The sequence below is a fragment of the Apis cerana genome, linkage group LG4 (assembly GCF_029169275.1).
Source record: "Apis cerana isolate GH-2021 linkage group LG4, AcerK_1.0, whole genome shotgun sequence".
Lineage (NCBI taxonomy): Eukaryota > Metazoa > Arthropoda > Insecta > Hymenoptera > Apidae > Apis > Apis cerana.
Genome location: NC_083855.1, coordinates 7,900,320 through 7,917,121, shown reverse-complemented (window position 1 = coordinate 7,917,121; position 16,802 = coordinate 7,900,320). Strand labels below are relative to the sequence as shown.

Genomic DNA, 16,802 nt, shown 5'->3' with positions numbered 1-16,802 from the left:
TATTTTTGTATGTATGTAATAATTTTTTTCTTTAAAATTGATTTCCTAAAAGAGTTTTATTTTTCTGAAAATGGCCTTGATTACAATAATTTTATTCTATCTCTGTTCTCTCATTATTTATACTTCCTTTTGGCGCGTGATCATAAATGAAATATGGGATCAATATATATATTATTTTATTATTTTTTTTTTAATTGTACAATATATTTAATCTTTAATATAAAATAATTATATTTATTATTATTAAATACAAGACAAAAAGGATTTACAATTAATATTATAATACAATATATAATTACATAATAAATTAACGAAATGAATATTTAATATTTTTAACATTTTTAAAGAAATATATTATAAATTATTAATATATTATAAATATATTATAAATTAATTTATAATAATTATATTTTATTGTGAAATAAAAATATTATTAAATAATAAATAAAAAGAATATAAATTATAAATTATAATTTAATTTTTTTTATTTATCAAGTAATACATAATATGAAATCATATTTGATGATTATATTTTTTTAAAAGTATTCTTTAATTGATTTTTTATATAAGATATACGTCTTTCAAGTTTATCTTCTATACCAAAATATTGGTAAGATATATGCATTACTTTATATTTTTTACATTCTAACAAATGAGAATATAATTTAATTAAACCATGATGATTTGAATCTCCTAAACACATATCATAATAATCAAGTAATATTAAAGCTATCCTGAAAATTAAATATATATTAGTTATTATAATGTTCTTATATTAAAATTTACATTCATCCAATTTTAAATTATTTTTTTCATACTTAATGAACATTTTTTCTTGATTGTCGATAGGAATAAAATTAAGGTTTAAATCTACACATAATTCAGCATCTGTAATATCATATTATTTAAACACAATATATTATTTTTTAATGAATATTAATATAAATTACTAAATATTTTTATAAATACCTAAAAGAAATCCCATTTTGGTATTTATATTCATCTTATAATAAGATGGAGATGGTAACATATTTTGTAATGTTAATTCAAGTGTATCAATATATGCTTTTTTTTGTTTTGAACGTATATTTACAATATCTGGTACAATTTCTTTATTAAGAAAGGGTCCTAAAATATATTTATTGAAATTTAATATCTTTTTATTATTGTATTTTAAAAATAATTTATACACTTTTTGCTTACCAGAATAATTTTTGAGTGCACATTGTGCATATCCATTAATATTTAATAACTTTAACTTATAAGATAATATCCTTTTGTCATCTATAATAAATATTAACAACAATCAAATACAATCATAATATATACAATTATAATGTATAATAATCATTCTAATTATAAATATTAAAATTATAACTAATACTAACCAATTAATGTTAGTTTTGAAAGAAATTCTTCATCTAATACATATTCAGCATGTGTGTTTTGCAACATTTTCAATACAGCAAAGGACCATATAAGATTTATAGAGTAGACAAATTTTTGATTCTTTATAAGTGAATCTGATACATATATCTATATTATATTATATAAATATAATATTTATATAATACATATTATATAAATATAATAATATTATTATATTAATACATAATTTTTAATTTTAATTTCAATATATTTATAAAATATATTTAAAAAAAAAGTAAAAAATATATAAAGTTAAATATTTAAATGATAATTAATTTGAATTACATATTATATATATATATATATATATATAATTATATATATATAATTTGAATTACATATATATATATACATAATTATATATAAATTTGAAAATATAATGCAAAAAATTAAATAATTATAATTATCTTAGAATTTTTTATATTACATACCTCTATTAATTTATTTATATGATCAGAATAATAACCTAATAATGCAAATGAATGTAAAATACTTGTAATTTGCTTCGCAGTTAAATTAGTTTTAGAATTAATAATATCTTCACATATAAAATTTAAAAATTTATTGTTTTTATATCTGACTTGTGCCATAGATTTTAATATAGAAACTGTTGTTACAGCAGTTATAATATTTTTTTTATTTTTTTTATTCTCTATAAAATCTTTACAAATTTTTTTAAGTAATCTCTATAATAAATTTTAATTTATATTTCTTTTTTAATCATTAATTTTACAGAATTAAATATATATAATTCTCTTTTATATTCTTACCTCATCTGAATAAGATAATTTATTCATATTAAACATTAAATTTGAACATGCTCCGGCACTTAATATATTATGATATTCAATAATATTTTGAAAGAAAAAATTTAAAAGCTGTATATTTCTATCACCTTTATATGCTAATTTATTTATTTCCTGTATCAAATCATAAATAAATGTATTTAAATTTATATATGTAATATTAAATACATAATAATATACATTAAATATGTAAAAATTAAAATATATCATTTCAGCTTTTTACCTTAATCATTTGAGATGTTGATAAGTCACTATATGCAGATAAATCATTTTCAGTGCTAATATTCAAATTTTTTATTTGTCCAATATTTTCTTCTGTTTTTTTTGTTTGTATAAAATTTTTTTTACATATATTATTTAAATCATTTTTACTATTTTTAGATGCCCATATCGTAATAGTTTTAAGAGCATTGAAAATATCATCTTGAGACTTTAAAGATATTTTCATAATTTCAAGTAGTTCATTTACAGTTTGTGCTTGTTCAATTTTAGTAATAATTATAGGTTTTATATTTAAATTTTTGCATAAATTTATTTTTAATTCATTAAATTCCATACCTTGTATATTATTCATTGTAACATGTGATTCCATCTCTTTTACTTGATCATTATTAACCTTTAATAAATTGATTTTTATTATCAACAAAATATTTCATTATTAAAATATTTTTAAAAAATCTATTATATAAAACAAATTTATAATCATATAATTTTATTTAAAAATATAAAATTTTACCTCAATGTTAACTTTAGATTCAGAAGTTACTGTAGCTGTATTTGTAATCAATGTTGCATTTAATCGCCACAAAAATCGAGAAGTAAGTCTAGTTGCAATAGTAGAAAATGTTCCATTAAATTGCAACATTTTTACTGTAATAATAATTTATATAATTATGAAGAATAAAAAGAATGATGTATAGATTTCGAATCATCACATATATACGTTGATTTTATGAAAGATTTTTGTTAAGATAATCAAATAAGTTCTGACTTATATTACTTACAAAAGAGTAATTTTAAAAAATTACAAAAATTATTTTATTTTTTATAAATTATAAAAATCACAGAAAATTTTTCATTATGAGGTTAAGTTTTAGTTCACTATAACCTTACTTATGGATAAAAAAACTTCGTTATAACGTCAACTTTCATTTTATATTCAAATACACAGAAATATAATTCATTTTATAATTTAATATATATTATTGCTGTTAAATTTTTCTCACCTTAAAATATAATTAAAAAATCTATTTTATAAATTTATATTTACTACTTTTTTTTACTAGTACAAGATAAATGAATGATAATGTAATAAATATAATAAATATATTTTCTAAATTAATAAACTAATAAACTAATTTGAAAAATTAGTTCTCATTATCAATACATTTTATTTAAAAAAAAAATACAATACATGATAAAAAAAATAAAATTCTGTTATATTATATACTATAATATTAATTAATTAGATTTTTATTTTTTTGGTTTTGTGATCAAAACAGTGTTGCACATTAATTATATACTAGTTATTATTGTACAATAATTATTAAAAAATTCATAATGTATTTTCTTAAAAAAGACTTATATCCAGATAATATTTTATCTATGACTATATTTAATTATTGAAAAGAAATAATCTAACCTATTTTGATTGTGATATATATCATAAAATAAAAATATAAATAATAAATAATAAATATGTATATAAAAAAATATATATATATAAATGTAAAAATATATAAATATATTTAATGTATATAAATGTTATTTTTATGATCTATATTTTATATTATTAAAATATTATTTTTTATAAGTATTGAATATTTATCTTTTAAATATTAACATTTATATTCATATATATTTTTTTTAAATATAAGTAGCTTTTAATATTTTTTTTATTCTAAATTTCATTATTTATAATTCTATTTTGATTAAATTAATTTTAATTAATTTGATAAAATTAATGTATATTATACATTAAAATATTTTTTATTTAATATAATTATATTTATTAGTATATTTTTCTTTTTTATTAAATATATAAAATAAAAATATACTAATATTATAAAAATAAGAATATATATATTTAATTTGAAAAAAATATGAAAAAATAATTTAAGAAAAATGCATCATATCTCATGAATAAAATAAAAAAATATATAATAACAAAAAAATAATTTAGTTAAAAAAAAAATATTTATTACTTAATAGATTTTCTAATACCATTTTACAAGAAATTAAAACATTAATATAAACATTAATATAAGAATATAGATATATGGATATTTATTTATTTATTTATTATGAAAAAAATATTAAATATATGTATATAATAATTATGTGATATAATATCAATGAACATTTTTTTCATGATTTACAAATATAACAAGATATAATATATAATTTTATTAAATATTTTTTCATTTTATTTTTTCATTTTATTTTTCAATCTATTATTTTAATTTTGTAAATATTTATTCATTCCATATTACATATAACTTTTGATAAAAGACATAATATCATATAATGTAATTTTAGAGATTATATTCGCAATATATTTTTAAAAAAGTAAAATCATCAAATTTTAATAATTAATAATTAGGTTGAAATGATCATCAGCATTAGATGATCATTATTTAAATTGAATAAAATTTCCAAGATTTTAACTATTCTGAGCTATTCATCTTAGAAAAAAAAAACGCAAATAGATATTTTTATTCCTAATCCAAAAAAAAGGATAAGGACTTAAATGATAGATTAGCCTAATATAATTAAAATATATGATGCCTATTATACAAATTTGTATTTTACACTTATAACAATTGGGATAAAATTTTTTAAAAATTAGGTAATTAAGTTTTCTATTTGCGTGTTCAATAGTTTAATTTTTTCGCTTTAAAATAATTGAAGTATTAGTTATTTAAATATAAGTACAATAAATATTTTTAATCCAAAAAAAACAAAGAAATAGTAAATGGATATTATTTATGTGAATTTAAAATAATAATTATTTAAATGATATATCTTATTTGACTAAATATTATTTTAAAATAATTATACAGTAGTTTATTTGAACAAATAAAATTATTTTTTTTCAAATTACTACATTAATTGATTGTCAATTAAAATAATTTGTATTTGATTAAATATTTTTTGAAATAATTTCTTAAATAATTTTCGATTCTATCAATTATCAACTGCGTCAGAAATAAAGATTTCACGCACTGTTTCACGCACACAATTAAAAGAAATTGTGAAATTATTTTAATAAATAAAGTGAGATAAAAAATTATTAGAAAATTTTGATTTATTTGAAAAAAGTTATTTTTTATTTCTAAAGTAAAAATAGTAAAGAAATTAAAATAATAATAATTCTTTTTTTAATAATTCTTATTTCAAATGAAATTTATTCAAACTTAGAAAAAAGTAATTAAATGTTAAATTCTATTATAAGAAAAAATATTGAACAAAAATTAATTTCATTTGTTAATTTATTTATTTGAACAAAATTCGAATTCGAAATTTATTCCGACAATATATTTTACATAATATATCAAATTCTTTATTATATTGTAGAAGTTTTCCAGGAAAATTTTCTTTTAGTTTTTTTAGCTTAAAAGAAAAACTAACTAATAACCTCTACTTCTAATAATCGTTGAAAAAGAGAAAGAAAAAGAAAGAAATAAAATTTATATAACTTATGTTTCGGAAAACTAAATATATAATTTTTTATGTGTACGCATATCCTGAATCATATATTTGCGTATATAAATGAAGAATTTCAAAGTTGAAATCTCGAAAAGATGTGTGCGTCACTTGTGTTACGAACAAACAATACAAACAAATGGAAAATCATTTTCGCACGTGGGTATTCGTCGGCGGGAAAAGTAGGGGAGGCGATTTTCGATTCGACGAATCGGAACTGTCGTTCATTGGTGACCGATCGTGCAAGCGCATGGCAATATTTAAAGCGACACGAACGTGGATCGCGGGAACGTTTTCCATGGGCATTGACTGACAAACAGACAAGTTTCTGCCTGCTTTCCATCAACCAACAGTCTTTGCTCGGACATTTGACGGAAAGGAAGACGAGTGTTCCAATCCATATTGGCTATATTGTGAAACGTGATCGCTATGGTTAACAGTATTAATTCTTTGTCTTTTTCTGGCGTTGGTGAGTACAATGTTATGTTATTTTTTACTATTTTATTTTTAATATTGCTAGATATTTTTTTTCATTCATATTTTTCTGTAAGATATATGAAAGTAAAAATATAATATTGAAAAAAAATGTGAAATATTATTCAATAATCTTTGAAGAAATTTTAATAATTTAAAACTTGTAATTGTTAATTTGTTTTGTTTTCATTTTTTGATATTATAAAATGGATTTAGTTTTTCTTTTTCGAAATTCTTGTAATCATTATTAAGATGATTCTATGGTATTATCATAAATATTTAAAATGATGTTTCAATCAGAAGAATATAATTGAGATAATATTGTATAGAATATTAATAATGTTGAATAAAAAATAATTTAAAATAAATATATATTACGCGAAAGCAGTGGTTTCATTCATCAATTATATATTTCTTTCTTTCAACACATAACATTTGAAATGATATTTTTAGATTTAATTAGAACTTAGGAGTCATTTTCAATTCTAGTTTATATGTATTTTATTGGAGCTAAGCCAATATATTCGTAACGTATTGTAAGAAGTATCAAAATCAAAACAAAAAATTATATAGAAGTTGTTTTAAAGAATAACTTTTTGAAATATTTTTCATTTGTAAAAATTAATAATTGAGATTTACTTTGCAAATAACAATTTTTCTTTATATATAAAAAATATCTTTATTTATTCTTCGAATGAAAATATCATATTAATAATATTGAGACCATAGATTGAAAAATTAATATTATTTGTAAGATGTCGTAAATCTAAACATTTATAGGATTTCACCATGTTTATTTACATTTAAAATATCAATTAATTTGAATATGTCATATATTTCAAAATTTCAAATCATTATAGAATAAATGTGATCGGATTATTTTGTGTTCAGAATTTGCAATTTCATCAAATTTAATTATACAAGTCGAATAGTTCATTTAAAAAAATATCTATTATCTGTAACTCTTTCAAGTAACGTGAAGGTATAAAGATATTAAAAATGGACCAAGTAATAATAATGTATATCCAATTGAAGAAAGAAAATTACTTAAAGCACGTAAAAACATTTACAATTAATTTTATCTTTTCATTTAATAAAAATAATATACTCATTAATAAATAATGAAATAAAGATCTTATCTAGAAATAACATAATGGTATATCAAAAAGTTTCATTAAACATATTGACGAGAAGTTCCCATTAAACATATATCGATATTAAAATTTTATTGTTCTTGTGATATGATTTATAAATTGCATAAGATTACTTACAAAATTATTTCATCAAGAGGTCCGTAATTTTTTTTTTTTTTTTTTTTGATAAAGAATAAATTTTGATTGACCTAATTTTATTCAGTTTTATCGATGCATTCGAAATTGCCAAACGCCTCTCGATCAAAAAGTTGTGTCTCAGCGAATTCGCCCAATAATAACGAAAAATATGTGTGAACGTGCTTTTTAAAAATATAGTGTCCTTTTACGTCAATTTCTTTTTATGCATATTATTATTAAACGGTACAATGATAATCGAATTAAAAAACAATCATATTAGATGTATTGTATCTTGCGATATACCTGGTTTTCTACGTCAATGATCCAATTGTCTTTTTTCTACGTCAACGACATTTTCGTACGTGTTTCGCTGATGGAAATGTTATCGGAATCGTGCGAGTTTATTGACTGTTACATTACATTAAATTATAATGGCAAAAATTATAACTATTTTAATAAATTTATATATATTTCTATAATTCACTTTTATCGTTCAGAAATTGTGAAATAATTTATCATAAAATTGAATTTTTATTATCATTATATTATTTACTATTCATATATTTTTATTACTATTATTCAAATAGAAATATTATGCATGTTAAAAATTAACATAAACACATATATCATCATTATATTTCATTTTCTTAAAAAATCAAATTGGTTTCTGTTCATGAAAACATTTTTATGCCAGTATAGAAAAACGATTATATACGATTATATACCCATATAGAAGAACGATCGAATAAAACATCATGAAAATAATTATTCTCTAGGTTACGATAATTACTTCCTTTCATCTTTGTTATCGCAATTTTGGTTCGAACATTGTTTGTTTAATAAATATGTACAACGGATCTGCATAATTTATCTTCTACAATAGTTTTATAATGGACGAAATATTAATTGTTTGTTTAATTACATTTTACCTATTGTTAATGTCAATAATCAAACGATTAATATTATTTCGATTTTAAACTATATAATTGATATTTGTTTAAAGAATACACATTGAATAAAGGAACATATTTTTCGTATGTTTTACTTAATACATAATTTTTCGAACTAAATTAATTTATAATTATGAATATTTCTTCAAAATATTTGTAATAATATTCTTTTTAATTTTATTTTTAATTTTATTATTATACATCATTAAATTCTTTAACTCTCATTAATGTAGAAAAAACATATTTTTCTATTTAAAAATAAAAAAAATTTATAAATTAGAAAAGATAATTCTAAGAACTCTAGGAATAATTATAAATTACTCAAAATCTTTTTCTGTGTAAATATTACAAATTATAAATAGCAATCTATATAATAATATTATCTTAATAAAATCTTAATTGATTATCAATGTAAATTCGCGATAAACGGATGCTCATATTCATTTTCGTGACAGAGATCGAAATCATTGTTTTTACATGATTTGCAACGTGACTTATTATTGTTGTCACAATAGGACGATTAAAGAATCTTTTAATATGGAAATCCTAACGCAATCATGTCATCCATTTTTCAGTTGAAATTAAATGTTTGCGAAATGAAATTTTAAATTATATTTAGACGCAAGTTATAATGTAAATGATTCGTCTCGTATGGAAAAGCACGAGTAAATAGAAACAACTTAAATGAATGGAAAAGCACGCGCGATTATGTCAACGCCCTGAGCTAATCTGTTCGTAATATTCTTTCGTAATAAATTCAATAATATATTTTCCCTTCATCGATCGAAATATCAAATTTCAAGTAAAATAAAAATAATTAAAAAATTATTTATAAGATACAGAATAAACTTATAGATATTTAATATTATAACTCGCTAATTATTTATCAAGATTGTGTCTTATTAAATATGCATATGTAGATATATTTTTATTTTTGATATTTGGCTCGATTTCTAAGCAAGGGATCATACTATTATTTTGGACAATCTGTTTATGATTATTTTTATGATCCATTGTATATTAAATACGTAATATTGAATATAATATAATCTCATTGATTTACATATTTATCTCGATGAATTTACATAAAATGTGAATTTTATATTATTATGTTGATAAAATTATTTTGATCTATTTTGGATTATTTTTTAAATTTGGTTTGTAATAACAATGTAATAAGTTACATATTATTCTTACTTCTTACGGATACTTTTATAATTAAAGTTATGCCGATCTTTTGTAAAGACAAATTCAATAAACTTCACTTACCGCATTTACCATTAATTGCTGGTGTCACTATCTTGATTGTGCTAATAGTAATTAAAAACGACCCTAGAATGTCGAGAATTCTACTATAATATTTTAACTTATACAATTAACAATAGTAATGAATCACATAAATCATGTTATCATGATAAGAGAAATCAATTATTACATGTAATGATTAATTAATATATAAATAATCAATTAATGAAATACAATAATACATATACAATTATTAAATGAGTTTTGAGTTTAAAAAACCAGTGAATTTAAAAAATTTTCAAGATCATAAAATTATTTCACATAATAATAAATTGTAAGTTTATGTAACGTTATTATGAAAATGATTACTATAACAATGACATGAAACATATGTCCTCGATATTTTCAAGGAATATATTTATTAGTCATAACGACTAAATGTATTACTTTTAATTTCAAAACTGTGCATTCAATTAATTTATATTGAAAGAATAAAAAAAAGCAACAAAAATTAAATTTATTATATATAAATATAAATATAAATATCTAAGTAACATCTAGTTATTCTTTTTCAGAGAATAATGGAGGCAAAGAAGGAGCTGCAGATTTCGAAAAAGCAATTAAAATGTGTGGTAAGAATTAATGTTGTATCATCTATCATATAACGAGAATTATTTATTTTTATGAATAATTTTTTATTCTACCAATTTTTATCTCTGACTCGTTATGAATTATCAATTTTTCAAACTCAAAATTTATGAGAGAAAGCAAAATGACAAAATTAAAAGTCGACATTTGATTGGATATCGAACCATTCTTTTTGAAAATTATTATCTGCGATTGCTATTTAGGATCCAAGAATAGGACAAAATTTGTCCCATTATTTTCGCTACTTAAGAAGTCTTCCAGAACCTCATAAAAGTTTAAGTAAACGACTATGATCTATTGTTATTTCTTGGACCCTTAAATTTGGCTGCAATAGTACTTGAAATAATGCAAAGATTATCGTTTGAAAACAAAATTTATATTATATACCGTTATTTCTTAAGCACTTAAGTAGTAAAGTAACTGTACAATGTAAATAATAGAATAATAAAGTTTTTACATGCTATTGTATCTCTTTATAATATTTTTATATATAATTTTAGGGTACGGAAGATTTCACTATGGCTTTCTACTTCTCTGCGGAGCAATGTTCCTTTGTGTTGGTTGCCAAAACGGTATAAATGCATATATCTTGCCATCCGCAGAATGTGATCTTAATTTGACTTCTGAACAAAAAGGTCTTCTGAACGTCTCCTTTCTCTTAGGTAAAGTATATCTATCTATTTAAGAATTTATAGAAATTTAACATAAAATTATATTATCCAAAGTAATATAAAATACAAATATTAAATACAAGCGAAGAAAAATCATGAAAAAAAAAATAAATTATATCTTGAAAATAACAAAAACATTACTATAACCAATTGTCTGTGAACATTTATTGCAATATGTTAGACACGTTTGATAGCACTTATTTCATTAAGAAAGTTGAGGAGTACTTTTTATATAACATCCCACTCGTAACTTCTGCGATTAAAGTTGATTAATTTTTCCCTTAAGTACAGCATCCATAGAAGATAAATTTTATTATTGTTTAAAATATTAAAAATAAAAAAATAATAAGAAATAAGTTAAGTTAATTATATCTTTTTAAATGATATATACAAGATTAGAAAAAATTACAAGAAACAAAAAAACAAAAACATTAAACAGTAAATTATTGAAATACTTAATATTTATTCAATATTTATTAATACTTAAATATATTGTAATACATATTTTTAACATTGTAACATTTTCTTTTATTAGGAGGAGTTATAAGTTCCCTTTTCTGGGGAATATTCGCAGATGCCTACGGAAGGAGATATATTCTTCTCCTTACTTTATTAAGCGACAGTATTTTATCAATTGGAGGAAGTTTCTCTCAAAGTTTTAAAGTGCTGTTAATTTTCAGAGGTCTCAATGGATTTTTGTAAGTTTATTATATGCTTCGTTGCAGTCATTTTTTTATGATATTATACATAATACATGAATAATACATAAATAATCTCAATTATTTTTTCCATTTCAGTATCGGTGCTCCTGGATCACTAGTCTATACGTATCTTGGCGAGTTTCATGCACAGAAACAAAGAGCAAAAGCTATTTGTTACGTTGGATTCTTTTGGACTCTATCATGGTTAATATTACCCGGTAAATTTTTCTTTATCATCTTATTAAAATTATTATTGTCTTTGCTTATTAAAAATTATATCAATTACATTTTATATCTCGTTTTAAAAGTTTAACATCAAATTTATTTATCAATAACTTTTTAAATATAATTGAAATATATACGTTGATAAATTTTTTATTATGATTTCACAATAATATTTAATTAAAATAAAGTAATAAGCATAAAAATTGTTAAAATGGTAAACAGGATTTCCAATTTCGATTTTTTTAGGTTTGGCCTGGATCATTATACCGCTGCCAATGTCCTTTCAATTGAACGGAATATTATATAATTCTTGGCGACTTTTCTTGGCCGTTATTGGAATACCAACGCTAATGGTAGCTTTTGTCGCAAGCAGATATCCCGAGAGCCCAAAATTTTTGGTTTCTCAGGGAAAAACGGAGGAAGCATTGACAATTTTACGAAAAATCTATGCGATAAACAGTGGTTGTGACGAGGATGAATATCCAGTAAGTATATAATAAATATTAATGATAAAAAAGAAAAGAAAATGTCATTGATAAAAGTTATAAAGTATATTAATTCATATACTTTCGATCTTGGTTAAGATTGACTTGATATATATAAAGTATCAAACTACGAAAATAAATTTTAAATATGATTATTAATGATGTATATTTGTTCGTGCACATTACAGATAAAAATCTTATTATCTGACGATACATTGAATATTAATAATCGTAAAACATCATTCTCCGCGTCTAGAATATTAATGGAATTATTGAAAAATATTTGGCAACAAGCACGTTCGCTTGCATCACCACCACTTTTGAAATATGCGCTTCTCTGTTGGACCATTTACTTCGCAAATATGTTCGGGTAAATTATTCATAAATCATATTCTTACAGATACAATCTTGTCATGTCTTAATTAAATTCTAGTTTAATAACAACTGTAACACATGTGTATGAATAATAAATACTTTTAATATTTTATATATAATTTTAATAATGAAAATATGTTATATATTTTTTTTTGATCAATTTATTCTATATTCATATAATGTTAATTATTATTTACAGTTATTATGGATTCGGTTTATGGTTGCCGGAATTGTTTAATCGTTTCGAAAATTATCATAAATTATTTCCGGAACAAAGTGTAAGCGTCTGTAAATTGATCCACGAGACTGATCTACAAACAGTGAAAAACGTTTTAATTAATTCAACCGACGTGGATAATTGTTCTCCTAACATGGATCAAATGGTTTTTATCAATTCATTGACGATTAATGCATTTTGCTTATTGGGCAACATCATGTCCGGTTTTTTGGCAAACCGTGTTGGTCGGCGAACGATTCCAGGTAACTTTAAACTGATGCAATAAAAATAAAATAATTTTTAATATTTCTATATATTAATGTTTCGATATTTCTTTTTGTAGTAACAACTATGTTGTTAGCTGGTATTTTCGGTTTTGCGATATATTTTGTCCAATCTTCCCTGCAAATTCTCATGGTGAGCTGCATGTTCTCGTTGATGATAGGCACAGCGAATTTCGTCATTAGCAGTATAGTAGTTGACATATTTCCAACGCATGTAGGCGCTGTTGCGATTTGTATGATGACCTGTTTCGGAAGAATCGGCGCCATAGCTAGTAATTTAACTTTTGGAATGTTGCTCGACATCAGTTGCGAGGTGCCAATCTTTTTAGTCGGTAGCATAGTGATCCGTAAGTTTTTCTTTAATTATTTTATTATTTTATTCGCTGATGATAATAAATAGTGAAAAATAAAATTTTTTTGCATTCGATATATAATTTTTTAAGCTTTTAAAACTTTAATGCACTTATTTTACATTCATGAAAAATGGTAATTCAACAAAATTAATTAATTAATTCGATTAATTTTCAGTTGGAGGATTATTAGGACTGTTTCTCTCAAAGAAAAGAAGTTGAATATTTTCTGGTAAGAGAACGCAAGAAACGAGAATAGAGATTACGCTTATTACAACGTATGACATTTAATCATTCCATATTTTATTAATAAATTATATCATTCAAAAAGTCAGTATTTTTATAAACATCAATGAAAGACATAGGATTTTGTATAAAAAAATAAATAATAGCTATTTTATGAAAGATAGCATTGAATTGTCTTTCCTTGAATTCATATAGAACTTCACAATTTATGTACATGAACATTATTTACATATATATTTAAATAATTATGTGAATTAGATCACATGAATAGTATTTTATCAATTCATTATTGAGTATTAGATAATATCTTTTGCATAAATATGTTTACGATCATATTATTTGTTAGTATCATATGTTTTATTAATCATTTATAATTATTTCTCTATAAGATATAAAAATTATTCTATTAAAAATTTTTAATTTCTTATAAATGTTTCAAAAGTTTACAACTGTTCGAAATGAAAAAAATGAAAATTATTTATTTCAAAAATGAGAAATATTAATTTATAAATTTTAATTAAATGTCAGTTTTATAATTTAACAAATTTTATTTTTATAAATTTATAATAAGAATTTTTTAATATATCTAATAGGAATTTAAAATTCTTGTTTAAATCTAAATTTTTAAATTCAAAAGTTTCGTTATAAGAAATTTATAATTATTTTCTAAAACCTATTTGTTTTGTAAATGAAATATTATTGTACGTATGCGTGATATAGATGCATAAATCAGATATGTAAAATATTTTTTGATCGTGTAAATACGAATGTTGTATAAATAAATGAAAAATTCAAATTATACATACAGAAAGATAAAAAAATTTTTTAAACAAATTATTTTTTGTTGTCTTTATATTATTCTTCCAATTTTCCTATATACTTACCTTATGATATATTTATATCACAAAATAAAAAAAATAATGTATTATTCCTAAAAAAAAACTGTAACTTTAACATATGTTATTGTTATTATATTATTTTCAATCGTTGAAAGGTGAAGTAAGTAACGAAGTCACGTAAAAATTTGCAGCTTCATATATTTCTTTCTTTTGTAAAAATGAAAGGCGAGAACTTTGTAGCATTTCGGTATACATAATCGTCGCCATAAATATGATTATTCTGCCCAGTACTAAATACAATTACATATTGAAAATAGCATTAATACGAGTTCTCAGAAGAGGTGACTATAATATCATTGTTTATATTTTTTACACTGCCGCTCTTAATCAATATTTTTATTACTCTTTATTACATATCTACTAATTATAGTTCTTGTTACTACCTCTTTTATTTGTAAGTAATAATAACATTGCTGGTCATCGGCGCAATCGTATATCTATACAGAATGTTCCAAAATAAGTAATTTGCATTAAACTGAAGTGATTTCTTCTAGAAAAAAATAATATGTAATGAAATTTTTCACATAGTGAAACAATTTGTATTACTTCTTATAAAATTTCGAGATGATTTGTGAAGAAATCACTTTTTTATATGCAATACTACATATTTTAGAATACTTTTTATTACTTTTTTACATTTACATTTAAACGCTTCATAAATGTTCAAGACGCATTTGTCGTATCTATATACAATATTTATATCACTTCATCGATCTTTCCATTGATTAAAAGAAAATTGTAAAATGTTCATAATTTGATGATTTTTAAAAGTTTTATACATATATTAAAGACATTTTATTCTATTGTGATTTTCAATTCCGTTAAAATGTTTCAAAAACATTAAATTGCCATTAAAAATGTAATGCGTCGTAATCTATGTTATTTGCCTCAATATCAATATCAAGTTTGCGTTGTATCATTTTAAATAATACTTTATGTTCTTTTTAACAATCTGTTAAATATTTTTTTACACAGACAACAAATATGGAAATATATGTACATTATGCTTTTTACACCATAGCATTAAGTAAGACACAATTGAAATTATTTAGTAAAAACCTTGAATTTTCATTCCATAAATGTTGCAAAATTCTATATTTTCATGGATAATAATATTTTCAATAATCTTGGTTCGATTTATCAATTAAAATTTTCATCATTCAAGGTTTTTTAATTAAATGTTAGTTAATTATTTGGACCTATTGTTATTTCTTATTTACATTATGTATTATACATCTTATCTTAATTATAATAGAATTATCGCAATGAGATTCGTGAAGCAAAAAATTATTGATAAAGCAAAGCAAAATTATTTACAAAATCTTTTTTTCTCTTTATCAAATGCATTTTTTATTCGAAAAATCACTCAAGAATTATCTTTTCATTCTTAATTCTTTTACGTAATTTTTAATCTAAATTAAATTTGAAGAGTCTTTTTAAAAATAAAAATTTCTTAAAATATTAGATTTCTTGTAAATTTTCAAATTTTTTATCACGAAATAATAAAATATAATACATAATTATTAATTTAAATAATTTTTATAAATTATTGCTGCATACTTTGAATAATTATTTTGATTAAATATATATAAAATTTTAATTATGAAATTTAATATTAATTATTATTTATTATTTCCCAGAGACTCTTCCAAATAATTTATTTTTTTAATTAAAATCAGTGATCACATTTATATATGAATAGATATCCTAATATAAATAGAAATTTCCGAAATTATTATATATTGACTAGAAAGATGCTATTGTATTGCTAATTTTAAGTAAATTTTTTAAGTTCTGAAATTTATTAAAAAAAAATTTTGCA

General features: G+C 20.9%; 2 protein-coding genes across 4 annotated transcripts; one reads left to right on the top strand and one right to left on the bottom strand.

The window, feature by feature from the left end:
* Positions 1–460: 460 nt before the first annotated feature.
* On the bottom strand, positions 461–3,868 carry LOC107995631 (FAST kinase domain-containing protein 4). 2 transcript variants are annotated; one of them, XM_062073950.1, is made up of 10 exons: positions 3,461–3,868; positions 2,971–3,104; positions 2,458–2,850; positions 2,199–2,348; positions 1,860–2,114; positions 1,389–1,536; positions 1,204–1,284; positions 970–1,128; positions 819–888; positions 461–734 (listed from the first exon to the last, which is right to left on the bottom strand). In XM_062073950.1, the coding sequence occupies exons 2-10, from the start codon at positions 3,097–3,099 to the stop codon at positions 527–529; spliced, it is 1,593 nt and encodes a 530-aa protein (XP_061929934.1). In that variant the 5' UTR covers positions 3,100–3,104; positions 3,461–3,868; the 3' UTR covers positions 461–526. The 2 variants fall into 2 exon arrangements, with proteins under 2 accessions (XP_061929934.1, XP_061929936.1); XM_062073952.1 differs by having other exon boundaries at positions 3,239–3,840.
* A 2,010-nt stretch (positions 3,869–5,878) lies between these two features.
* On the top strand, positions 5,879–14,918 carry LOC107995629 (synaptic vesicle glycoprotein 2C-like). 2 transcript variants are annotated; one of them, XR_003697139.2, is made up of 11 exons: positions 5,879–6,408; positions 10,455–10,511; positions 11,028–11,189; positions 11,734–11,896; positions 11,996–12,117; positions 12,371–12,609; positions 12,798–12,979; positions 13,184–13,464; positions 13,545–13,618; positions 13,704–13,832; positions 14,014–14,918. XR_003697139.2 is itself a non-coding variant. In XM_017053254.3 (10 exons), exons 1-10 carry the CDS (start codon positions 6,369–6,371, stop codon positions 14,055–14,057), a joined length of 1,578 nt encoding a protein of 525 aa, XP_016908743.1. In that variant the 5' UTR covers positions 5,881–6,368; the 3' UTR covers positions 14,058–14,918. The 2 variants fall into 2 exon arrangements, 1 of the variants encoding a protein (XP_016908743.1); XM_017053254.3 differs by having other exon boundaries at positions 5,881–6,408; positions 13,545–13,832.
* The last annotated feature ends 1,884 nt before the right edge of the window (positions 14,919–16,802 follow it).

What these genes read in the sequence shown, in the direction of transcription:
- LOC107995631 (XM_062073950.1), bottom strand. Translation starts at nt 3,099, where the DNA reads ATGTTGCAATTTAATGGAACATTTTCTACTATTGCAACTAGACTTACT. An exon ending in ATATAAATAAATTAATAGAG is followed by an intron (nt 1,537 to 1,859) that starts GTATGTAATATA and finishes AATATAATATAG; the next exon opens with ATATATGTATCAGATTCACT. An exon ending in CAAGAAAAAATGTTCATTAA is followed by an intron (nt 735 to 818) that starts GTATGAAAAAAA and finishes TTTAATTTTCAG; the next exon opens with GATAGCTTTAATATTACTTG.
- LOC107995629 (XM_017053254.3), top strand. Translation starts at nt 6,369, where the DNA reads ATGGTTAACAGTATTAATTCTTTGTCTTTTTCTGGCGTTG. An exon ending in TTTGTCTTTTTCTGGCGTTG is followed by an intron (nt 6,409 to 10,454) that starts GTGAGTACAATG and finishes ATTCTTTTTCAG; the next exon opens with AGAATAATGGAGGCAAAGAA. An exon ending in ATCATGGTTAATATTACCCG is followed by an intron (nt 12,118 to 12,370) that starts GTAAATTTTTCT and finishes CGATTTTTTTAG; the next exon opens with GTTTGGCCTGGATCATTATA.